Source organism: Nannobrachium achirus (genome assembly GCF_963921795.1).
Source record: "Nannobrachium achirus genome assembly, chromosome: 1".
Taxonomy (NCBI): Eukaryota; Metazoa; Chordata; class Actinopteri; order Myctophiformes; family Myctophidae; genus Nannobrachium; species Nannobrachium achirus.
In genome coordinates this window covers 8,557,517-8,583,168 of record NC_137810.1, presented here as the reverse complement: position 1 = coordinate 8,583,168, position 25,652 = coordinate 8,557,517, and the positions used below count along the sequence as shown (strand labels likewise).

The 25,652-nt window shown below is 41.3% G+C and overlaps 1 protein-coding gene across 1 annotated transcript in view; it reads left to right on the top strand.

Annotated features, from left to right (window-relative positions):
• Nucleotides 1-25,650, top strand: part of dsg2.1 (desmoglein 2, tandem duplicate 1) — a 49,519-nt gene extending 23,869 nt beyond the window's left edge. The window contains exons 9-18 of the mRNA XM_080726600.1: nt 1,321-1,510; nt 5,674-5,816; nt 8,381-8,602; nt 10,019-10,261; nt 11,933-12,063; nt 14,796-15,185; nt 15,845-15,955; nt 21,214-21,541; nt 22,386-22,678; nt 24,562-25,650. Coding sequence (XP_080582726.1) covers nt 1,321-1,510; nt 5,674-5,816; nt 8,381-8,602; nt 10,019-10,261; nt 11,933-12,063; nt 14,796-15,185; nt 15,845-15,955; nt 21,214-21,541; nt 22,386-22,678; nt 24,562-24,948 — 2,438 coding nt within the window. The 3' untranslated portion in view covers nt 24,949-25,650. The remainder of the gene's footprint in view (nt 1-1,320; nt 1,511-5,673; nt 5,817-8,380; nt 8,603-10,018; nt 10,262-11,932; nt 12,064-14,795; nt 15,186-15,844; nt 15,956-21,213; nt 21,542-22,385; nt 22,679-24,561) is intronic.
• Nucleotides 25,651-25,652: the final 2 nt, after the last annotated feature.

Below are 25,652 nucleotides of genomic sequence, written 5' to 3'. Positions count from 1 at the left end.
GGGACCCCCCACAGCCTTATCATAGATTCCATATAGTTTCATTGTTTGACAGCACAATCGTCAGTGTATTTTGGATTCATGTCAATTTGTGTTTTCAGATATTCAACCACTTGAACCGTCAAAACGTAATAAACCTGACCTTTCACTCTTGCACTTAGTCTGCTCTTTTTCCCCTCTGCACCAAAGCTCGTTGCCGAATAATAGCCAATCTACAAGCTTGTAGATCTGCTATTTTCGGCTACTCAGAATATGGACACTAAGGGTTCAAGTGGTTAATACAAAAAAAGGAGAAAACAACTTTCTATCACTCAAAGATTTGGAGGACCCCCTGTAGTAACTCTGAGGACCCCGACCCCCTGTTGAAGACCCATGGTTTAGATTAATCGAAAAATCGAGAAGCAACAAATGAATGCAAAAACATTCGGATAGATTATTTTGTTGGTCCGTTGAACAGTTGAGCTCATTAATCACTTAAGTCACTATTTTAAACGTCATCATACAACAGATCTGCAAAAAATCTACAAAACTGGTGCCAGCCATTTTGTTTAATTTCACCTTTTTATGGGGGCCAAAATCATATTTTGTACTTAAATGACATATATAAATCTATGCTTCTATCGAAAGCCACACTACCCCTCTTACAAAGGAAAAAATGTATATTTATATATATATATATATATATATATATATATATATATATATATATATATCCTATCATTAGATTTGGGCTTCAATAGAACATGTGTAAGATGTCTTGATCATTATGATATGTTTATGCTGTCATTGGGACTGTGTGTTCTCTAGAGTGCAATGGCCTTTGAAAACCACCAGGTGGTGCTCTCCTACTATCTGATCGTCAAATAGAAGAAGAAAGAGACACTTACATTTTTTTGGACTGGGGCCTGTTTACATTTTGGCCAGGCCTTTTTGCTAACATGCTATAACACGTTCCGAGCCTGCGATCTTTCGAATGAGTACTCATATTTCGTCTGGGAAGCACGGGAAGTGTATAAACGAACGTGTATAGTTAACATTAAGGTGGTAGGAACCAATGTTCGGTACCTACCATCCGGACTGTGTTTCCCGTCGGACTGTGTTTCCCGGTGCTACAGTCAAATCGGTCCGGTCGCAGAGCCAAACGGCATGAGTTTAGAGCGGACTTTTGAAATTACAATTAGATTATGAAATATAAAACTTTTGATTAATTAAAAAGACGTAAATTGCGTAATTGGCACTACAGATCAAAGACGTGTAGTACGTTTTTGGCGTTCAGTGAGTTAATGAATTCATTCTTTCATCTATCCATCTATTCTTTCCCAGACGGTGGTACCATCACGTACAAGAACTACCCCATAAAGATCTCAGTGCAGAACGAGCCCGAGGGTCCGCGCTTCGACCCCAAGGTCAAAGCCATCCCCATCTCAGAGGGGGGCGTGGTGGACACCAACCAGGTCATCACCACCTACCAGGCTCTGGACGGAGACACAGGCAAACCTGCCACCAACGTCAGGTCAGCAACTTGTAGTCAAGGTTATTAGGGTTCAAACTAAAATTGAAAAAACATTTTAGTTAACTGAACTAAATCAAAACTTTAATAAAAAAAGATAACTAACTGAAACGGTATTGTGTTTACAAAACTAGCTAAAACAAACTGAAATTATAGACACAAGTCCTTAGTTTTAGCTTTTCTCGTTACCAACAGTATGTGTATCTTTTTAGAGAATAAGCTTACTTACTCTGAGCTTTTTGAATCCTGAACCTGACAAATAACTCGAAGTATGAAAACAAACTAAAAAAATTATAAAAACAAGCAAATCCACGAAAAACCAATTAAAGCTAACTGAATTAGAAAAAAAGTCAAAACTGAGTAAAACTAAACCATGATGAAAAATTCAAAACTAATGTATTATAACCTTGCTTGTAGTACACGTAATGCATGCACATGCTTGCTCACGCCTGGGGCTGGGGTAGGCAACCTTAGGCAGCACAGGTGCTAACATTGGCACAGGGGAGGGTGATCACTTCTGGCACCCTGGCATAAGAGAGGATTTTATTTTTTTAAATAAAATATTTTATTAAAATGTAGTCGATTAAACCAAGTCCCCCTCACATCTGTATGGAAATAACTGCACCAGGGCATTCACGACGAATAGTGATTTTTAGTATTCTAATTATTCTACCTCAAAGTATTCGAATATTCGACTGGACTGGCCAAACTGTCAAATATTAAGTAAGCAAGAGGCAAACATTGTGAAATTGCTCACAACGCGAGGCGTTGTGAGCATGTAGATCAGCTATTTTCACAATATTTATCTGCAGAACCGAGTCACATTAAATGTAATACCTACAATTCCAAGTGCTTGTCAGGGTGGGGGTCCCCAGTTCAAATATGTTTATTTGGGGGGTCACAGCCTAAAAAGGTTTGAGAACCCCTGGTATAGAGCATTAACAAATTCATCCACCAGGGGCATTGACGACTCATTCTTATGACTTCCTATCTAGCCAAGCTTTATAAACTATATATTTTTTTAAAGAGAAAACAATAAAAAAATAAAAAAGCGAATATTCGACTTCGGTGAACAACGTCGAATAGTGACTTTGATATTTGAATATTAGAATATTTGGTGAATGCCCTACCCTGCACATATAATTATACTTTCATTCAAACTCTGACTGGGAAGGGATTACAGTCTGTACAACCTCTGACTGCTCTCTTGTGCTCTCTCTTATAGCAGCAAACTGCTGGGTCAAATGCAGTGAGGTAATCTGATCCTTGAGGGTTCACATTCACTCACTACACATTCCTCTCCCACGTTCAAACTCACTGCTGTGCTGACATACAGTACAGTACGTGTCGGTTCAGCACCTTTAACACGTTCCCTGTTATGGGGATAAGCTATAAGCCAGAAATTAGATATTTGTCCGTGACCCAAACTAGTGAAAACAGCAGATCTACCAGCTTGTAGATCAGGTATTTTCACTGCTTCTTAAACATTTGTGCTCTGATGAATGGAATTTCTTAGATTTGTCTTGCTGGGAAAAAAAAGAAAAAAAAAAAATCATTGAATAGTAACTCATTGAGAACTAGTTCGGCTTTATTAGCGTATCGCAGAGTGCCGATCCCGAACTAGTTCGGCTTTAAAAAAAAAAAAAAAAAAAAAAATGTTTTTGATTTTTTTTTTGGACCCCATCAAATCTGGTGAACATGATTTCAATCGCGATTTTGCATGTTCCACCCCCATACAACCCCATCTAACATATAGGGCAGCCATTTTTGTTTACATAACATGTAAAACATAATGGCTATTATCTCAAGAATGCCTGAACGGATTTCCAATCGGATTTTTTTGTTTGAAAGCTGTGAACAAACTGCACAAATCCACTCCAATGCAATCCAGGATTGCATTGGATTTTTTAGAGCTCATTCTTCTCTGTTTTTTTCCCATGCATGAGGTGTGCAAGGTTTAATCGAGGCTAAATTGCAGAAAATAGATCTTCTAAAATGCTTGGTAGCCAATAGCTAACTTCAAGCTAACTTCATCCTCTTCCTGTACATGCACAAAGGAAAGTGTTCAGGCATGTCATGGCTGCAGGGCTTTTGCATATACCAGCACTGTCTAAGTAGAATTCTCTGGTCATTGGGGCCCTCTAGTGGTGAAAAAGGGGGCACTCAAAGAGTTAAAATAAATAATTATTGTTGTTGTTTTGGAACCAGCGCTATAGGCAATGCTAGGACATTTAAAGGTGAGGTTAGGGCTAGCCTGTCACGATTATGACATTTTACATTACGATTAATTGTCACTCAAATAATTGCGATTAACGATTTAATTGTGTTTTTGTCGTTGACAATTACATTTCTGTTTGGCTTTTAGGCTTTGAAGTTGCACATGGTAGATATGACACATAACCTAAATATACAAAGAAATTACTGACATATTTGACATACTTAAAAAAGAACATTGATGGTGGAAATAGACGATCTACAAGCTCACAACGCGTCGCAGATCTGATATTTCCACTATTTTTTACATGGAAACGATTATGACGATTGTGAAAAATAATCACGATTATGTCAAATAACCGTGATTAGACGATTATGTAATAATTGTGACAGCCCTAGGTGAGGTAATAATATTTTATCAGCCACACTGCTGAAAATAGAGGTTTCTAAACTGCATCTAGGGGGCGCAACACAGCACGCTTTACAGTAGTGTTTCTCAAACCTTTTCATGGCAAGGACCCCCACATTGATACTTATTAACCCGCAGACCCCACATTTAAAAAGATATGCCACAGACCCCCATAATAGAAAATCTTTACGGCTCTAGCAGGGATCCCCAACCGTTCTAATTTCAAGGACCCCCAGTTTGACATGCATTAGGCTACGGACCCCCATTTAATGGCATTTCTATCTCTGAGACCCCAATTTATATTGTAAAATCAATGTTAATTTAACTGTGAGAGTGTGCAAATGGAACCCTGGTTCCATTTGTACACTCAGAGTTAAATTAACATTGACACTCTCTGAGTTACACCCATAATGGTCCATTTGGTTCCTAACTATCATTTAGCTGGGGACCCCCTGGACCTCCCTCAAGGACCACCGGGGGTCCCCGGACCCCACTTTGAGAACCAATGCTTTAACAGCATAATGTGGAAAGCGTCCTTCTAGTGTGAGGTCATGTGATTACTCTGCTCTAGCTGACTCAGCGTTTGTTTTGCCCGTGGAATGCGGACGGACACACGCGCTAATCTGTGTCAACAAGAAAGCCGCGTCTCCAGCATAATGCGACGAGGATGGGATTCGAACCCACGCGTGCAGAGCACAATGGATTAGCAGTCCATCGCCTTAACCACTCGGCCACCTCGTCTACTGTAACTGTAACTGTACTCCGGTACAGTCTGTACTGCTGCTGATGTAACAGTGTGACAGTCAGCTGTGATAGGCTGCCGTGAACAGCAAGCCCTGACATGACATGACCCAGACATGTATCACCTCTATATCAGTATCAATATCTCTAACTTTTTCTCACTGTGTGCCGCGCTGAGAGCTTGTAGATCTGCTCTTTTTGAAAAATCAAGTAAATGTGTGCAAATCTTGAATATATTATTTTTCAAAGCAAACTTTAATAAATAAAATCTCTTCTTCTGGGGGGGTCCCTGGAACAGGACAGGACGGGGGTCCGCAGCCAAATACATGGGGGTCCTTGACGTGAAAAAGTTTGAGTACCACTGATTTAGAGGAAGGATTTAGAAGGCATTCATAGAATCGGGTCGAAATATTCAAAGATCCACATATCTACAAACATTTTTTGAAAATTCTTTGAATGTATCTTTTTAAAGCGAAACATTTGTAACTCAAATAGTTGCTTCTGGGAGGTCCCTGATACAGTACATGATATTTTGAGACAGGTGTCACTGGCCAAATAGCCTACATATAATTCTTGAGAACCACTGACATAGAAACACGTGTTTTTCAAAAAAACATAGAAGGATTTAGAAGGCATTTATGGAAGCGTGACACTCGGTGCCGCACTGTGAGCTTGTAGATCTGCTATTATTATTAAAAAACTATGATTTAAAAATGATTGAATTATTATTAAAATGATGGTTAAAGGTTTTAATGTGTTAGATAACATGGTTTTGGTTGTGTTGTGTGTGGTTGTGGTGCAGGTATGCTAAAGGCTCAGACCCTGACAACTGGCTGACCATCGACCCCAAGACGGCCGAAATCAAACTCAACAAGAACCCTGACCGAGAGTCTCCGTTCCTGACCAACGGGACTTACTACGCCAAGATACTGTGCATGACCGAAGGTAAATAAAAGACTTACTACGCCAAGATACTGTGCATGACTGAAGGTAAATAAAAGACTTACTACACCAAGATACTGTGCATGACTGAAGGTAAATAAAAGACTTACTACGCTAAGATACTGTGCATGACTGAAGGTAATTAAAAGACTAGCCCCTCTCGGGACCCTTAAATTACCTTTTTTTGTATTTGGAAGACGGTATTTAGGGTCCCTTGCTCCTTAGTTCACTCTTCCTGATACGCAACGCTACCACTGTCTGGTCTCGGACGAATACAGCGTCGCTCAGATGCTGTTGAGATTCTTTAAAGATACCAAGAACTGCACTAGGAGACCGCAGAAACGTGTGCAAAGCGGCGCTAATCGGCGATGCCGTTATGTATTTTTTATCAATTTGTGAAAATTTTGCAGCTTTTTCCAAACTGTCTCTCGCTTCCACATTACGTCACATGTCCCGCCTCCCCGCGGTGTGGTTGGCTACGTTCCTGCCTCTGATCTATCAGAGACAGGCTGACACTACCAGCTAGCCAAAAGACGCCGCGGGGAGGCGGGACATGTGACGTAATGAGGAAGCGAGAGACAGTTTGGAAAAAGCAGCAAAACATTCACAAATAGATAAAAAATACATAATGGCATCACCGATTAGCGCCGCTTCGCACACGTTTCCGCGGTCTCCTGGTGCAGTTCTGGGTATCTTTAAAGAATCTCAACAACATCTGAGCGACGCTGTATTCGTCCGAGACCAGACAGTGGTAGCGTTGCGTATCAGAGCTACCCAACCAAGGAGCAAGTGACTGTATTTACCAATATAAAATATCAAAATATAAAAAATTGTAAATTCAGAAACGTAAGGGGCTAATAAAAGACTTACTACGCCAAGATACTGTGCATGACAGAAGGTAAATGCTGTCGCTGTTTTTACTTGTGAGTGCCATGTTACTTCACAAAACATTCACAACATCTTTAAATCATCTATATCATACAGTGCAATGTAACAGTATCTACCTTCCGTACACTGCACTGTGTGTTTTTTTAAGGTGATAGACTGTGTGTAGGCTATACGGTATGTGCGTTGGCTCTCGCCAACGTGTACAACACAGGAAACATCATCTCATAACACATACAAGTAGTGTGTGATAAGGGTTCCATAACAACGCTATGTTGAATAGTGATTGTTTGATTGAAACCTTTATTTATTCTCGAAAAGAGCATTGAGGTTCACCCTCATTTGCTATGCTGACGAGATTACACACACAAAGATCAACAATTAAGACATATACAAATATACAACAAGAAATAAAATGAAACATCATAGGGTATTTCCCTAATCCCTATGATGTTTCATTGTATTTCTTGCATACTGAGGTAGGGATATTTAAGAGCATATTATTAAATTGACCATAGGATATTGGAGCATTAATTTTTAGCATGCATTGTAGAGTGTTCCATGAAACGGGAGAATAGTAAGCCTGGCTGTCAGTTGTTATGGACTGCTCATCTCTGATCTCAACAGCAGAGGGCAGTATACTGTAGGACAACACATTAACTCTTACAAATGAATACATACTTTTGATAGCAAATACAGTATGTCCTTTCATATACTTCTGGGGGTGCAACAAATAATTGATTTTAATTATTAATTAACGTTATCATAACTAAAACCCAGAAACAATCTACAGTATAACAATGTATTATTGTTCTCAGATGCACATCATTATTTTACTCTGCAGTCATCAGCGGGTAAATTCCTGTTCTGTTCATGTACAACCAATGTTAAACAAAGAACAGGTCATTACAAAGCAGATCCCACTATAATATTTAGTTTGACATTTAATGTCGAGTTAAGAGATTCATCAATTATGTTGAAGATGACATTTTAATGCTATGGTATTTACAGGTTATGAGTTAGTGTCTTTGTGTTAGTACTGTATGTTGTGATGAGTCTGTAATGATTTAAATGATGTTGGTTGAGAACCCGGGAAGAGTAGCTGCTGTAACAGTGCAGTAAGCTAATGGGGATCTAATAAATTAATCAAAAATCTGTACTTTAGTGCAGTGGTTCTCAACCTGTGGGTCGGGACCCCCAGGGGGGGTCCTCAAATTATTTTGGGGGGTCCCCAGATGATTAACTTAATGTGCAATGTTGTTTTCTTCACTCAACAGTAAACAAACCAACATAAGGTTTAAGTGTATAGAGGATATCTGCACATTTCTAAAGTGACAATTGAAGGACTTTTTAATACCTCTGAAATGACAAATGAAACATGGGACAAATTGTCAAAAATTAGAGGCAGTAATTGTGAAAATAGCCGATCTACATGCTCACAACGCCTCGCGCTGCGAGGCGTTGTGAGCATGTAGATCGGCTATTTTCACAATAGAACCGTGTTATGCCAAATGTAATGCCTCAAGTCTTAGCGCTCGTCAGGGTGGGGGTCCGGGTCCCCAGTTAAAATATGATTATTTTGGGGGTCACAGCCTGAAAAGGTTGAGAACCACTGCTTTAGTGAAATTGGCAATGTTTGGGGGAAGCGAAATGTAAAAGTACTCCTCTCTCTCCCTGTCCAGACGTGCCCTCTCAGACGGCTACGGGCACCATAGCCATCCAGGTGCAGGACTTCAACGACCACTGTCCCTCTCTGACCAGCGGCCTGCACACCATGTGTGCCGACGCCGACGCCGTCACCGTCAGCGCCACGGACCAGGACGCCTTCCCTAACGGCGCCCCCTTCAGCTTCACCGTCATGGAGGAGGGCACCAAGGGCAAGTGGACCACCGAGCATCTCAACGGTGAGCAGTGTTGTTTTTGACAGCAAACTTTTATTTAGTTTTAGTCATAGTCTTTTGAATAAAATGTCTTTTAGTTTTAGTCATATTTTAGTCACCTGGGAAGTTTTAGTTTTAGTCATAGTCTTTTGAATAAAATGTCTTTTAGTTTTAGTCATATTTTAGTCACCTGGGAAGTTTTAGTTTTAGTCATAGTCTTTTGAATAAAATGTATTTTAGTTTTAGTCATATTTTAGTCACCTGGGAAGTTTTAGTTTTAGTCATAGTCTTTTGAATAAAATGTCTTTTAGTTTTAGTCATATTTTAGTCACCTGGGAAGTTTTAGTTTTAGTCTAATATTTAGTCGACTAAATATCATAAGATTTTAGGTGACTAAATCTACAGTTGATTTAGTCAACTGAAATGTATTTTGGCAGGCCTTGATGGCATCGTAATGACTGATTTTACACTTGGTTTGCGCGCGACGCGTTGTGAGCTTGTAGATCGGCTATTTTCAGCACGCAACACCTGAGAGCAACCAAATTACTTTCTCGTCCACTAGTCCCTCCCTAACGTTTTAGTCTAGTTTTTATTTTGTTGGCGAAATTGCCAATATATTTAGTCTTAGTTTTAGTCATCACAGCTTAGTTTTTATTTAGTTTCTATTTAGTTTTCATCAGTGAAAAAAACGCAGACGACAAACATTTTTCGTCATAGTTTTAGTCGACGAAACCAACACTGACGGTGAGTTAGGGGCAGAGGTGGGACAAAAGTAATCGTTTTGCAAGTAAAAATAAGTGTGAGTCAGGTCCCAAGTCAAGACTGACGAGCCCCAAGTCAGGTCCAACTCCTAAACGTTTTTGTCCCAAACAATTCCTAAGCTTGTTGGAAGGTGTCATGTGACTTGAAAAGATTTGAAGTTTCAAGTCAAGTCACGAGTCATGGGCGTTGAAGTCCACGTCAAGTCTGAATTATTTATTTTATTTGATCAAGTCATAACCTTTGGGACTCGAGTCTGAGTCCAAGCCTTGAGGACCCAACTCTGGATAATCACCTAATGACAATTATTTATAGATAATAGAAAAAAAAGGACTTTTGTTTCTATTGATGGAAACTTGGAAACTATGGAGACTTGTTATTTATTTAATAATATTGTAATAATATATAAAGACAAAAATTCGATTTTTGTACATTTACCCCCATTGATTCCGGATGGGGACGGATGCGACGAAAACCCAAAAAAGTTTTATTGAACTCAAGTCATGAGTAATCTATAGAAACAAAAGTGAGGGTGAACTACTCCTACACTTTTTTTGGAAGCCAAATCAACAAGTTACAAAGACAAAACCAAATACTTTCACATTTACTATTAACGTATCTTGTTACTAAGCTATTAAATCCAGCCATGTGTCATTCTCTCCTCTCCCCCTCACCCTGCAGACAGCTCAGCCATCCTGCGGGCGCAGCAGAGCATGTGGCCTGGCTCCTACGAGGTGATGGTGGAGGTGATGGACCAGCAGGGCCTGGGCTGCCCTGAGCCCCAGCGGCTCACCGTGGAGGTGTGCACGTGCGACGCGGGCGGGACCTGCAGCATGCGCGGCGCGCACGGCAAGGCGGACAAAGGGGCGGAGCTAGGGGCCGCTGCCATCGGACTGATGCTGCTGGGGGCGCTGTTGCTACTGCGTGAGTACCAAGACATACCTGGTTTTCCAAGGAGTAGTTCACCGCCAAAATGACCTCTTTTCTATTGATTACTCATGCCATGGAGACTTGAGTTCAATAACATTTGTTTGAGTCCCCATCTGGAGTCGATGGGGGTACATTTATTGTAATGAAATTATTGTCTTAGGAATGCGACTAAAACATTATATAAAGGGTAATAATAATAATAATAATAATAAATACATATATACGTATATATATTGAACCCAAGTCTCCATGCCATGAGTAATCAATAGAAAATAAGTAATTTTGGGGGCAAACTACTCCTTTAAAGGTAGAATATGTAACTTTGTCCTACAAAGCAATAAATATATATTGTTGCTTTCTGGCAGAAACCTTTTATCTCCATGTTTTAAATTAATGTCCTACTTGATCATACTATAGTGTCACACAAAAGCATCAAAAGTATCAGATCTACAAGCTTTGAGCCACCTTAAGCTAGTTCTGCTACTTTTGCTATTGCTGAATCCTGAAAAGTAACAGTTTTGGACATATGAGGTTTCCACCAGACAGAGACGTTATATATATTTTCCTCTACAGGGAATTGATGCGTACAGGAGAATGTGGGAGATCAAATTCATACCGCTAAATCGAGACATATTCCCCACATATTACGTTTTGAGCTTCAGGCAGTTGTAGTAAGTAGCCATGGGAACCAAAGGTTGATAGGGCAGGATCTCCTGTTTCTGTAGCATGAGGCAGCTTGATTGAAGTCCAAAATGAATCAGTTTACAAACATACACAGTTCTCCTTAGAAAAACACATGATTGCAGTTGCCATTTTCTGCCACTAGATGGTGTTGTTTTACTGGACACGTGTCTATAACAATTCATTCATTTGTGTAAGCATTCCAGCACTGCCACTTTATGAAGTTTACTTTGAAGAGCTTAGGAGGAGAGAGGAGATTATGTTATGATGAGCCAGGAGGAGGTGGTATGTGTGCTAACTGGTTAAACACCCAAAACAAGTGTAATTAAAGAGAAATCCAGAGAATGCATGGCTGAGAGTCCTCATTTAACTTTCATTCTGCAAAGCTGTGGTTCTGTTTAAAAACAGTTTTACCACTGCGCTCTGCCTCCGCTGGTGCGACATCCTCTTAGACCAATAATAACATGTACTGTAAATAATTCACAGGTCGCACTCAGATTGACAAGAGTGAGTTCACTTAGTTATTTTATTTCTTCTCCATGTCTTTTTACAATAAAGGACAAACTTTTCGGCTATCTAGATGGATACCTTTATTATCCCAAGGGGGGAAATCAGTCGCCCAGAGGCAGCACAGCAGTTTAAGGTTACAAAGTTAAAGAGAAGTATGAAAAAGAAAGTACTGTTGTGTACAGTAAAAAGAGCAAGGCACAAAAAAGAAGAATATATACCGGTACATAAAGTGTCGAAAAGCAGTCAACGACAAGTGTCACATCACAACACAAATTAAAGCACAATCAATGCAGTGCCAAACAAAAAGTGTCCAAACAGTCAATGCTAGTCAGTGCTATCAAGTGTGACAGTAACAAAGTTAACTCACTATTGTCATTCTGAATGTGACCCATCACTTATCTCAATGTTGTCAGTTGAAACCCCCTCTGAAGCTGTTGTTAAGTGTAAACATGCCCTTCCATGTCGTGTCCACAGTGGTCCCTCTGCTGCTGCTGTTCTGTTACTGCGGGGGTCCCGGGGGTCTGCCGGGGGGCTTCACTGAAATGCCCTTCGACACCAAGTCCCACCTGATCGCCTACCACACCGAGGGCCAGGGGGAGAACACGGTAAGACTGGCTAACCTATTATTATTATTCTCTGCCTACACATACCAGTACGTAATGTCCTAGTATGAGCCAATAGCGGAAGGGGTTCAACGTCACATGATTCATTTGTTTGACTCGGCCAAAACCCGGACGTGTGTCTCAAAGAATATGATCATTGGCAGAATCGTGGAAACTTTACAATATGTGGCTGTCCCGTTTGAATTCTTCACAAGATCGGTGTTCGTTTTAATTAACTCCACTACAATACTTATGCGCTTTGACAAAAAAAAAAAGAAAAAAAAAAAATCCAATGGTGAAAGATGTGTTTTTTTTTTTAGTAGACACTCGTTTATCCACAGTGAACATTAAGCAAGGTAAACACAGAGAGAACCTGTAGTGCTATTATCCCTTTTATTATACAGCAACTTGTATCAAGTTGTATGAATGTATTAATTATTGATTTGATTATGTTTTTTTCTTCTTCCCTGTAATAACTACCCTCTGATCCAAGTTCAAGCTTGTAGATGTGTTATTCTTTTGCCAGAAAGGCTAAGACATGCCCAGAGAAGGCAGAAATAAAAGGAGGCTGGTGTTCATGTAGTTAAACATCTAGCAGCAGAGTTCTGATGACTGCTGTGTTCAGGGTTTATCCTTTAAAACCCATTTAGAACGGGTACATATTATTGTGTATCATTATTTTATGCTTTAACTATTGAAAAACAGCAGATATACAAGCTCACAGCGCGGCACCGAGTGCCGCGCTGCGAGCTTGTAGATCTGCCATTTTTGAAAAATCGTGAAAATTAGAATTTTGACCCGAAGTGTCTTTTGAATCCCTCTAAGGTTTTTTGAAAAACCTCTGTTTCTATGTCAGCAATCTGGCAAGCCATCGTCAAAGAAAAGGTCCTTTTCACTTAACTGGAGCTCAGTTAGTCTGTTCTTGAGAGACTACTATGTCAGTGGTTCTCAAACCTTTTCATGTGAAGGACCCCCAAAATGATATTTATTTGGCCACGGACCCCCATCTCAAAATATTTAGTTCCAGGGACCACCCAGAAGCAAAATTTGATTTACAAACGTTCGCTTTAAAAGTACATATTCAAAGATTTGCACACATTTTCACGACTTTTTCAAAAAAACTCTGTGCCGCGCTGTGAGCTTGTATATCTGCTATTTTTCACTGGTTAAAGCATTCATTAATTCTAGGCCTAAATGGATTAAGACATGTTAAGACACAACAGCAGTAGAAATAAAAAGCCTGTGTGATTATTACAGCGTTATTTTTTTTTATAATCCTGAGATGATAAAAAGACATGTCTGAACCAACTTGTTTAATGTGACTTTCAAGGTTTTAGCCTGAGATCAAATAATGCTGTGATGTTTTTTTCTGGCATCAGACAGAATGTGGGAGTTGTGTTATCTATGTATTATATAATAGTTGTATTGTAATGCATCGTAATAATTTGTGCTGTCTTATTGGTGCTGTACGTGATAAGTGTAAGTGAACAAAGTTTCTTTGTTAAAATAAGTGTTTAAAGGGATATTCCACTTTCAACAGGGAAACAGTGGAAGGGCTTCTCTCCCCCCACACACCCATTGTAACTTCAAACTTCATTTTTGATAGATTCATTAAAAACACCCATTATTTTTTCTGGTGACTCATACTACCCTCCTAATACGTGAGCAGGCCGTGTTTTATCCATAACTTTTTCATTTATTTTTAATAATTATTTGGGAAAATGGAAAAAAATGTAATACAAAAAATAATTATTAAAAATAAACGAAACAAGTTATTGAAAAAGCACGGCCTGCTCACGTATTAGGAGGGTAGTATGAGTCACCAGAAAAATATAATGGGTGTTTTTAATGAATCTCTCATGGTTAAAATGAAGTTTGAAGTTACAATGGGTGTGTGTGGGGAGCGGCCCTGATAACATTTACATCAAATATCTAAATATTGAATCAAGCAAATTAAAGACTGTTCGGGGTGTTCATAAAAGCCTGATTAGATGATAAAATTACCAAAAGTTGTTTTTGAAACTATCCCTTTAATATCTCTATATTCCCACATCAATCATTGCATTGTTATTGTTCAGTAACAGGGCTCTCCCTGTCTGTCCAGCTCTTACGTAAACGGTTTCAGGTCAAATCCATCCATTCAGGAGGGAGAACTCACACAGGATGCAGGATAAACATGTTGATCAAATTGATAAAAGTAAATGAGCAGACAAAACTCCAGCTGATCTTCTCTGGGTTCTGATTGGATGAGATTTGTAACCCACCTGAACATTTATTTTATGTTTACTAAAGACCAGGAGAGATGTTACTGAAACAGACACTATTGCAATGATTATGATAATTCAATTTTATTGAATCATTTATTAGAAGTTTGCAGATTAAAAAAAAGTGCGTAAGTAGTTTCATGACAGCACAAATCACTGGTACACGGTCAACTAAAAAGATATCCTTGTAAGCTTTGTGGCTTATTTACACAGGAACCACTTTATGTATCTCATATAACATTGAAAGGCAGACGGATAGAACAGAATACTTTGCATAGGATAACATCATTTACAAAAGCAGAAAAATTGGGGGAAAAGGGGGGGGGGGGGGGGGTGGAAACATGGGGGCTTAATCTATTTACAAGTATCGAGTAGCAGCCGTCTGAAGGTGACTTTTCAGACCAATTTTGAAGGAGGCTTTAACAAAATACTGCACCTTTGAGCCTTTTTTCACCCCTGTCTTTGCCACAGGAAGTGCCGCTGGTCCAGATCGTCCAGACAGACGCGGTGCAGTCGCAGTCCACCATGGGTGGCATGGGTGGCATGGGTGGCATGCAACAGACCGTCAACATGTCCGAGGTGCAGAACTGCATGGCGGATGCCTACAACAACGGCTACATGGTCGACTATGGAATGCAGCAGAGCACGGGAATGGGAATGGGCATGGCCAACGGGATGGGCATGGGCATGGCCAACGGGATGGGAATGGGCATGGCCAACGGGATGGGCATGGGCATGGGCAGCCATGACAGGTGGCAAGGTGGTCAGAGTGGTGTCTACTCGGAGTGGAGCGGAGAGGCCAGGGGAGTGTACGAGGGCATCGCCCTGCCCGACTTCTACCTGAGACAGTACTACGACCAGGTGAGGAATGATGATTGATTGATTGATTGATTGATTGATTGATTGATTGAAGACTTTATTAGAGTTTGCATAGGAAAGTTTCATGACAGTACAGTTCACTGGTACAAGGTCAACTAAAAGGATATCTCAAAAAAGCTTTTGAGCTTGTTTCAATTGGGGTCCTTTTTTAACTCATATAACACTGAATGACAGACAGACAGAACACAGTATGCAGAAGATATCATCAGAAAAAAAAACAGTTGTAAAACACAATGCTAAATAGAAAGGTCAGGATAGGCTTTGTTTTCTTTTACCATAGAGTTATAATATATCTAGACTTCTACCTGGGGCAGTACCACGACCGGGCGAGGAATGCACCAGGCTTCAAATACTTTCTACTCCACGCACGCCCTAAAGCGGCTCTCACATTTACAAACAGTAAACACAGTAGTAAATTCTGTAGAGTTTTTTCGTAACAGGTGTGACTTTTCTGCGGGGATTATTAGATTTACGAACTGAGAGTTAAAGTTCTGCTCTTGTTGAATAAGTACACGTGGTTCTCAAAGTGATATGGGCTCGGGGGACCCCCAGGGGGTCCTTGAGGCAGTTACAGGGGGGTCCCCCAGCAAAAGTTTGGTTTGACGTTCCTTTATTATTTCTCTTTTCCTTCCCTCACACAGAAGTCCAGCATGGCGGCGGACGGCGCGGCGGCCAAGGACAGCCTGCTGATGTACGACTACGAAGGCCAGGGCTCCCTGGCCGGCTCCGTGGGCTGCCACAGCTTCATGGAGGTAAGGATGAAAATGTCATGTTACTATTATTGTGACCAAAATAAATTGCGATTTACGATATTATAGTTTATTATTACCCGGCTTGTTTGGGAGCTTGATTCTGATTGGTCGAGCGCTGAAATCAGCGGTGAATTATGAGCGTATAATGACCGCTCCGCTCTATAATTCACCGCTGCCTAATCAAAGGCTCAGAGCAGCTGCTGCAGTCTGGATGTACTGCGTGGATTTAGTGCCGTATCCAACATGGCAGCCATGTAAACAAACACACAGCGACATTTACAACCAAACGTTGCTCTGAAAAATGTTTTAAAAACCATTTGAGGCGATAAATAGACGGAAAATGGATTCTATTTGACCAGCACATCCTTTTTTTCCAAGGCGACCGTGTTGCGCTCAGGGGGACGCACTTTCAGCCGTCTGTAAACAAGGAAATACTTTGTTTTGATTTTAGTTTTGAGTCAAATTATGAATTGTATGTATTAGCCGGGTAATAAGTGCTATAAGGTCTTGCTGCTTGGTCATTATGGCTTATATGGACACTTCGGGCTGATAATTCCCCTCGGCTCCGCCTCGTGGAATTATCACCCCGTCGTGTCCATATAAGACCTTATCGCATACTTATAACGCCCATTATCCTGGGGAAACATTTTCCAAAAAAATGCAGATCTACGCGTTGTGAGCTTGTAGATCGGCTATTTTATTGGCAAAGAGATTTGGTAGAGAGTGGAAAAAAGACTCTATTGAGTCTGTTATTTCCAGGTTTGTTTTACCAATTATAGAGGGTTAAAATGGTACCGGATATGCAGCTCGGCAAATAAAGAGGTGAATTGATCCCCGTGCACGACGGAGGACGATTTCACGATAATAATATAATAATAATAATAATCTTTATTTGTATAGCACTTTTTAAGAGCAGAGTCACAAAGTGCTTGACAGAGGAAACATTAATACAAAGAATCAGCAATACAAATGCAATAAAAACACAACATTATAACACATCACAGGGTCGTAGTGATACTAGTAATCGTAATAAAACTAATAGTAATAATAAAAGAAGTAGTATAGAAAATTTGTAATAAGGCAGAGATTAAAATCAGGAGTGCTAAGGGTTGAAGGCAATTCTGTAGAGGTGGGTTTTCAGCAGGGATTTAAACCGGGGGAGAGATTCAGCGAACCTTATCTCTACGGGTAGGGAGTTCCAGATAGTTGGGGCTCTGAAGGAAAACGCACGTTCACCCCTTGTAACGTAATTGCAGGTAGGCACGATTAACAGACCTTTGTCTGAAGATCTGAGTGTACGTGAAGGCACATAAGGCTCGAGTAGTTCTGAGATGTAGGACGGTGCGAGGCCGGATATGGCCTTGTAGGTGATTAGTGCAATTTTAAATTCAATTCTAAACGAGATGGGCAACCAGTGCAGGGAGGCTAAAACGGGTGTTATGTGGTCAAATTTTCTAGTGCCAGTTAGAAGCCGTGCAGCTGCATTTTGAATGAGCTGCAGGCGGTGGATTGATTTATTGGAGAGACAGGAAAAAAGGGCATTGCAGTAATCGAGGCGTGAGTATATGAAGGCATGTATGACCTTTGTGAGATCGGGGGTGGACAAGAAGGATTTGATCTTGACTATGTTCCTAAGGTGATAGAAGGAGGTTTGGACAACCTTCTTAACATGGGTTTCGAGGGAGAGGTCAGGATCTAGGACTACGCCTAGATTTCTGACTGTGGTTTGTAGGTTAGGAAGTAATGGTCCAAGGATGTTCTTTATGGGGGTTAAGTCTTGGGGCGGATTAAATACCAGGACTTCACATTTTGCATCGTTGAGCTGGAGAAAATTATCAGACATCCAACTTTTAATGTCGGCTAGACAGGAATGGAGGTTGGCTATACTGCTGAGGTTGTCTTCTGGGCTGATGGGCAGATACAGCTGAGTATCATCAGCATAGCAGTGGAAATTTATGTTGTGGCCACGTATTATGTTTCCCAGGGGTAATAGGTACAGGGAGAAGAGGATGGGGCCTAGAATAGAGCCCTGGGGGACTCCGCAGTGTAATGGGGCTTGGGATGAGGTGGACTCGCCGATCCGGACAGAAAAATATCTGTCGGTCAGGTAAGATTTAAACCATTTAAGGGCGGTGCCTGAAATGCCCACGCACTTCTCCAGGCGGTCAATAAGGACAGCATGGTCAAGGGTGTCAAAGGCTGCTGTCAGGTCCAATAGGACGAGGATGGACGACTTACCAATATCGGCAGCCACAAGGAGGTCATTAACGACCCTCACGAGGGCAGTTTCCGTGCTGTGAAGGGCACGGAAACCTGATTGAAATTTCTCAAAAAGGTTGTCGCCACTAAGATGGCTGATGAGCTGAGTAAAGACAACCTTCTCCAGCACCTTCGAAAGAAAGGGTAATTTTGAGATCGGCCTGTAGCTGCTCAGAGCGGAGGTGTCAAGGTTGGATTTTTTGAGAATCGGGGAGACCAGAGCCATTTTGAAGTATGGAGGAACCGAGCCAGAGGACAGGGAGCTATTAACAACTGACAGGATGTGAGGGGCGACAGTGGGCAGAATCTCTTTGAGGAGGGTGGTGGGGATAATATCTAGGGGACAGGAGGACGATTTAATTTGTCCGATGATGTTCAGGATAGTAGGAAGGGATATTTGAGAGAAGGAGGGAAAGGAGAATGAAGTTGCTATGCAATTAGGATTGGGCACTGATGGTATGGTCTGTGTGGTCATCAGCTGCGACCGGATGGAGTTGATTTTGTCAGTAAAGAAATTTAGAAATTGTTCACATCGTTCAGGGGAGGCTAGTAGGTTAGGGTTTTGAGGGGGTCCAACTACCTGTTCTATGGTTTTGAATAGGGTGCGGGAGTTCTGGTAGTTTTCGGAAATTAGTTTGGAGAAATATTGTGAACGTGCAGTTGAGACTGCCTCATTATAGCCCTTCAGAAGGTCTTTCAGGCTTTCATAAAAAACAAGTAGTTTGGAGGTCCTCCATCTCCGTTCAGTTTTCCTTAGTTCCCTTCGTAGGGCCCTAGTCTGGTCATTTAGCCAAGGGGAGACTTTTTTGGACGAGTGAGTCTGTTTTTTAAATGGGGCTACTACATCGAGTGTGGTTTGACAGATGGTGTTAAAGTGAGTAAGCTGATGGTTGGTGGAGTCATATGCAACTGGGACATTTGTGGAGGAGCTAAAAAGAGAACTAAATTTATTGGCAGTTAAGGGGTTGATGATGCGAGAGCGGGTAGGGGCTGGGGGTGCCGTGGGGGGAGGGAGGGTAAGTGCATTAAAAACAACGGTATAATGGTCCGATACGCCCAATCGGCTCGTATCCACATTTGTGATGTTAGCCCCAGAGGTCAATACCAGGTCCAGTGTATGTCCCCTATCATGTGTGGGTCCAGTCGGGTGAACATAAAAATCGAAGGATTCCACAAGAGTGGTGAATTCCCTTGCGAAAACATTACTGGGGCAACATATATGAGTGTTGAAATCACCCAGGAGAATGACGCTCTCGTATTTAGGCATGGCGGTTAATAGTAGCTCAGAGAATTCAGTAATAAATGAAGCATTTGGTTTGGGAGGGCGGTACACTAAAATAAACAGGGTAGACTGCTGCTTGATGGAGAAGGCCAGGTGCTCAAATGAATTAAACTCTCCAAATGAGACAGAAGTACACGTAAAAATAGAATTGTAAATAATAGCAACTCCTCCCCCGCGACTGGAGAGTCTGGATTTCTGTAAATAGGAGTGGGTGGGAGGAGAAGCTGCATTTAATAGGCTAAAATCATTTTTTAACCATGTCTCTGTGAGTAGGAGAATATCAATGTGATTCGAGGTTATGTAGTCATTGCAAGTGAATTGTTTGTTATTGAGTGACCTGATATTCAATAGTGCAAGTTTAACATTGTTGGAGAGTCTTTGTGGTGAGGGGGGGGCAAAAGTCAGCTTTCGAAGGTTACGGGGATCTGCTCCATCTTGATGGTGGGATTGTGTTTTCCTAGGTCGCTGAGTAGTTAAAACAGGGATGAATGGGAGAATCGGGTCTATAAAGGTACTATGAGGGGAGATGACAGTGGTGGGTAATATGGAAACAATAGCAGACGGTCCGCCCGGCCAGTAGGGGGCAGTAGAGGGGCAATGAACGCTTGCTTGGATCTGACCGGAAGTGGTCATGGTGTGGATGGCCGGGTCAGACGGAGTAGCGAGTCAGTTCTATCGGTTAGAACTGATAACACTTAAAGGAGTAGTTCACCCTCAAAATGACTTTTTTTCTTTTGATTACTCAACCCATGGAGACTTGAGTTCAATAACATGTTTTTGTTTTTGCCACATTCCTAAGCCAATAATTTGATTATAATAAATGTACCCCCATTGTTTCCGGATGGAGACCTGGATGCATTTGGGTCCCTATCCGGATTCAATGGGCCAACAAAGAGTCTCCTCAAATTATTGGCTTAGGAATGCGACAAAAACTAAATAATGATATTGAATTCAAGTCTCCATGGGGTGTGTAACCGATAGAAAATACGTCATTTTGGGGGTGAACTACTCCTTTAAACTCCACGATACGATTATTGTGAGTGTTTTTCTTTTAAAATCACAATATACGATATTAAAACCTATTTAGGCCTAGAATTATTGAATGCTTTAACCAGTGAAAAATAACAGATATACAAGCTCACAGCGCGGCACCGAGTGCCGCGCTGCGAGCTTGTATATCTGCTATTTTTGAAAAAGTCGTGAAAATGTGTGCAAATCTTTGAATATATATTGTATATATTGTATTTTCAAAGCAAACGTTTGTAACTCAAATTTTTCTTTCGGGCCGGTCCCTGGAACTAAATATTTTGAGATGGGGGTCCGTGGCCAAATAGATATCATTTTGTATTTGGGGGACATGAAAAGGTTTGAGAACCACTGACATACAGTAGTAGTCTCTCAAGAACAGACTAACTGAGCTCCAGTTAAGTGAAAAGGACCTTTTCTTTGACGACGGCCGGCCAGATTGCTGACATAGAAACATAGGGTTTTTCAAAAAATCGTTGAAGGATTCAAAAGACACTTATAGAATCGGGTCAAAATTCTAATTTTCACGATTTTTCAAAAATAGCAGATCTACAAGCTCACAGCGCGGCACTCGGTGCCGCGCTGTGAGCTTGTATATCTGCTATTTTTCAATAGTTAAAGCATAAAATAATGATACACAATAATGTGTACCCGTTCTATTTAACGATTATCACCCCATCCCTCTATGAAGGCTGACGACGACCTCCGCTTCCTGGACGACCTGGGGCCCAAGTTCAAGACCCTGGCCGAGGTGTGTAACAGCGGAGGAGGCGGGGTGAAGACGCAGACCAGGACCAGCGAGGTGCGGCGGAACGTCAGCTTCCCGGACCTCCTGGACCGCGACGCCGTGTCCTCGGCCACCACGGCTGCCTCCGTGGCCACCGCGTCGTCCAGCGTGGGGTCCAGCAGCCAGCCGGACCTCAGCCGCCCCACGGCCCCCCAGCAGCAGCACAGCACCTTCACCCAGCAGCGCACTGAGAGGACGCTGCTCAGCGACTACGCCGACGGTTTTGCCCACGGTTAGTATAGTTTGTTTTTAAAACAATAATAACTTTTATAATAAGCACTTATTGTAAAAGTTTGTGCATCAAAGCACTTTTCAAAACATGAGTTACAAAGTGCTGAACAAGTGATTTGTTTTTTTTATCTTTGTTTCATTTCAACTTTAAAATTTCAGTTTAATTTAATTCCCTTTTAAAGGGCTAGTTTTTATTTGAGTTTTTGAAGGCTTGGTTTTAGATTTAATATGGATTAGTCAGGGGTGAAATTCTAAAAATTGTGTGAAACACTGTGTAAATAGCAGATCTACAATCTTGATCAATTGAGAGTTTAATTTAACAATCCACAAAATGGTGATACATAACAATACAAAAGCCTTGTTTCCATTTCAAACAAGTGGACAAAGCAAAATGAAAAAAAAAAAAAATAATAATAATATTGTCAAAGTCAAGTTTAAGTTATTTAGTTTTAGTTTGTGTTGCAAAAAAAACACAATACAGCTTTAGTTAGTTCTCGTTTCTTAGCAAAACTTTCAGTTGTTTCAGTTGTGTTTCAAAATGTTTTATTTTTCAATTCTAGTTTTTCATTATTTCGCTAATTTCAGTTAAAGGAGCTATAGTCAACTTTTTCATTGTAGGGCCGACACGTTGTTTACATCCTAGTCTATAGACTACAATGTAAACAAAGTGTCGGTCTGACAATGGCCAAAATGATTATTTTATCATTAGTTTACGCTTTTTGTGGTCATTTTTGAATAGAAAACACATATATGAAGCTTATTTTTATTTTAGCATCAGTTTTTCAAGAAAAAGTTGACTATAGCTCCTTTAACTACAACAATAACCCCGGTACTTCTGCCGACAGCCTCGACGACGATGAAGAAGCAAGAGGTCAACTTGGCGCCCCCTAGCGGCCAGACCCTGCTCCTGCACCAGCACCAGCAGCAGCAGCCCGTCTACTACGCCGTGCAGCAGCCCATGCACTACATCGTGCAGCCGCAGATGCAGCTGCAGAACCAGACCATTCTGCTGGCCGAGGCTCCTCCCAACGCCACCGCCAACATGCAGGGGATGTTCCTGGTCAACGGCCCCGCCCCCACCGTCCTGGGACAGCAGCAGCAGGGGGGCGTGGTTTACCTGGATAGCAGCGGAGGCCAGGTACTGGTACTGCACTGACGAGTAGTATTATAAACCAGCAATACTGCAATGCAGAAACACTCACTCAATTTGAAATGAGTACAAAAGTATTGGTATACCTATTGGTATAAGTAGGCCTACTTAAAGGAGCTATAGTCAACTTTTTCTTGAAAAACGGATGCTAAAATAAAAATAATGTTTCGAAAGTATTTTATAAATAGATAAGCTTTATATATGTGTTTCAATTAAAAAATGACCACAAAAAGCGTAAAATAATGATAAAATAATCATTTTGGCCATTGTCGGGCCGACACTTTGTTTACATCCTAGTGTAACACTATCAAAGAATAGACTAGAATGTAAACAAAGTATCGGTTCGACAATGTCCAAAATGATTATTTGATCATTATTTTACGCTTTTTGTGGTCATTTTTTAATTGAAACACATATATGAAGTTTTGATTATGAAATATTTTCGAAACAGTATTTCTATTTTAGCATCCGTTTTTCAAGAAAAAGTTGACTATAGCTCCTTTAACTATAAAATAATAGCAGATCTACAAGCTCACAGCTCCTTTAAAGTACAAAAGTAGAAAGTACTCATGTGCAGAATGCCCCATTTCAGAAGTTTTCAAATGTATACAAATAGAGAAACGAAGCCATGTCGTCATTTGTGCGTAATGGCGCCCTCTAGGGGGTTCATGCTGGTATTGTTTTGTATTCAAATCGCCATTGAGAGATTTGCGTTTGCTGCATATAAGAACTGTGTTAAAAATATAAACACACCATGTGCGCGTTTCTGTCAGCGGGGGGGGTTCTGCATAGTTTATGATATTCATTCATATCTGATATAGCCTGTTGTCAGAGAAAATGTAATCAATGCTGTCCTAAATGTTGGAAACTACAGAGAGACACTCGTGTCTGGGACAGACTGTCGCTGAGAGCATGTCCGCGCACATGGTGTGTTTATATTTTTAACACAGACCTTATATGCGGCGTTCGCAGAATCCCCTATGGCGATTTGAATACAAAACAATACCAGCATGAACCCCGTAGAGGGCGACATTTCACGCCATTTCACGGAAGTGACATCACACTTCGCTGCTGAATAGTAACTCGTTTGAAAAGAGCGGATTTTGAGCAGAAGCTCAAAATCTTTTTTGTGTAATAATAATCAACCTGCAAAGTAACTAGTAACTAAAGTTTTCAAATAAATGTAGTGGAGTGAAAGTACAATATTTGGGTTCCAAGATGTAGTGGAGTAGAAGTAAAAGTTTTGGCAATTGGAAATACTCAATACTCAGTACAATTTTTTATATTTTATTTAATATTGTATGCTTTCACTATTGAAAAATAGCAGATATACAAGCTCACAGATCTGCTATTTTTGAAAAATCGTGTAAATTAGAATTTTGACCCGATTCTATAAGTGTCTTTTGAATCCTTCTAAGATTTTTTGAAAAACCTATGTTTCTATGTCAGCAATCTGGCCAGCCATCGTCAAAGAAAAGGTCCTTTTCACTTAAATGGAGCTCAGTTAGTCTGTTGTTGAGAGACTACTATGTCAGTGGTTCTCAAACCTTTTCATGCGAAGGACCCCCAAAATGATATTTATTTGGACCCGCATCTCAAAATATCTAGTTCCAGGGACCACCCAGAAGCAAAATTTGAATTACAAACGTTCGCTTTGAAAATACACTGTATATTCAAAGATTTGCACACATTTTCAAAACTTTTTCAAAAATAGCAGATCTACAAGCTCGCAGCGCGGCATTCGGTGCCGCGCTGTGAGCTTGTATATCTGCTGTTTTTCACCGGTCAAAGCATTCAATAATTCTAGGCCTAAATGGTTTGTTAAGACTAAATCAAAATGAATACTGTCATCTATCTCTCCATCTCTCCAGGTCCCCATGCAGGTGATCCACCAGGGCGCCACGCTGCAGCGAGGAGGCACTCTTTCGGGCTCGCAGGGCGTGCTGATCATGGAGGGTCATCCTCAGCAGGGAGGAGGGGGAGGGGTCTCTCAGCTCATCCAGGAGGCGGGGGGAGGAGCTACCCTGCAGCAGCAGAGGAGTGCCGGAGGAGGCTCCTCCTCCTCACACAGGGTCACCATGACCACCAGCTCCTTCAGCGCCGGCTCGCAGGGCCTCGGCGGCGGCGGCGGCCCGGCGGCGCCATCGGCAGGGTTCTCCGCGAGCAGCCTAGGCCCCGCCCCCCTCCCTGTCCCCTCCCCCCGCAAGGTGGTGGTGCAGGAGAAACGGGTGGTGAGGCAGCAGGAGTTCACAGAATGAACCAAACAGGATTCTTCCTCTTTTCCTCTCGACGCGACCGGTTTAAAAACAACGACACAGAAAAAGACATAATAGAGGGTATGTGCGTGACATCATCATCATCATACCCGGAAGTTGTGCGGCAACGCCTACCGAGTGGCAAAATACTACTTTCTGGCCTTGACAGCACATACATCCAAACAGAAAAGTCCTATCTGACCCGACTTTGCCACTCGATTTGCGACTGGTCGCATGCCCCGAGCATTTGGTGTTAACATTGGGTGCTTTAATAGTTCATTATTTAGATACCTTCTGTCTGGGTTTTTCCATTGATTGTACCTTATTATGAAGACCCACGGAAGCCACGACTGTGTACATGTTGTGGAAACTCACTATGTTGTAATATCGATCAACATGATTTCTTTCAAACGGAAAAGAAAAATTGTTACCGCGACTGTCTGTCACTTAGATACGGGCCGGTGAAAAAAAAAGAGTTTCTCGGATTTTGAGGTTGTCGGGGGTGTTGTTGTTGTTGTTGTTGGGGTTTTTAGTTAAATTTGTATTTTTTTCAGTCAAATGTTTCTGGATGCTGGCTGGTCTTCTGCCTGCTGGCACGGCGTTCTGTCTGTGACTTTTTGGACGTTAGAAAAGCTGTTAAACTCAGCGTGTCTCAGTCTGTTCTTTTTTTTTCTTATAATTTTTATCCCACGATTTTTGTAACCCAT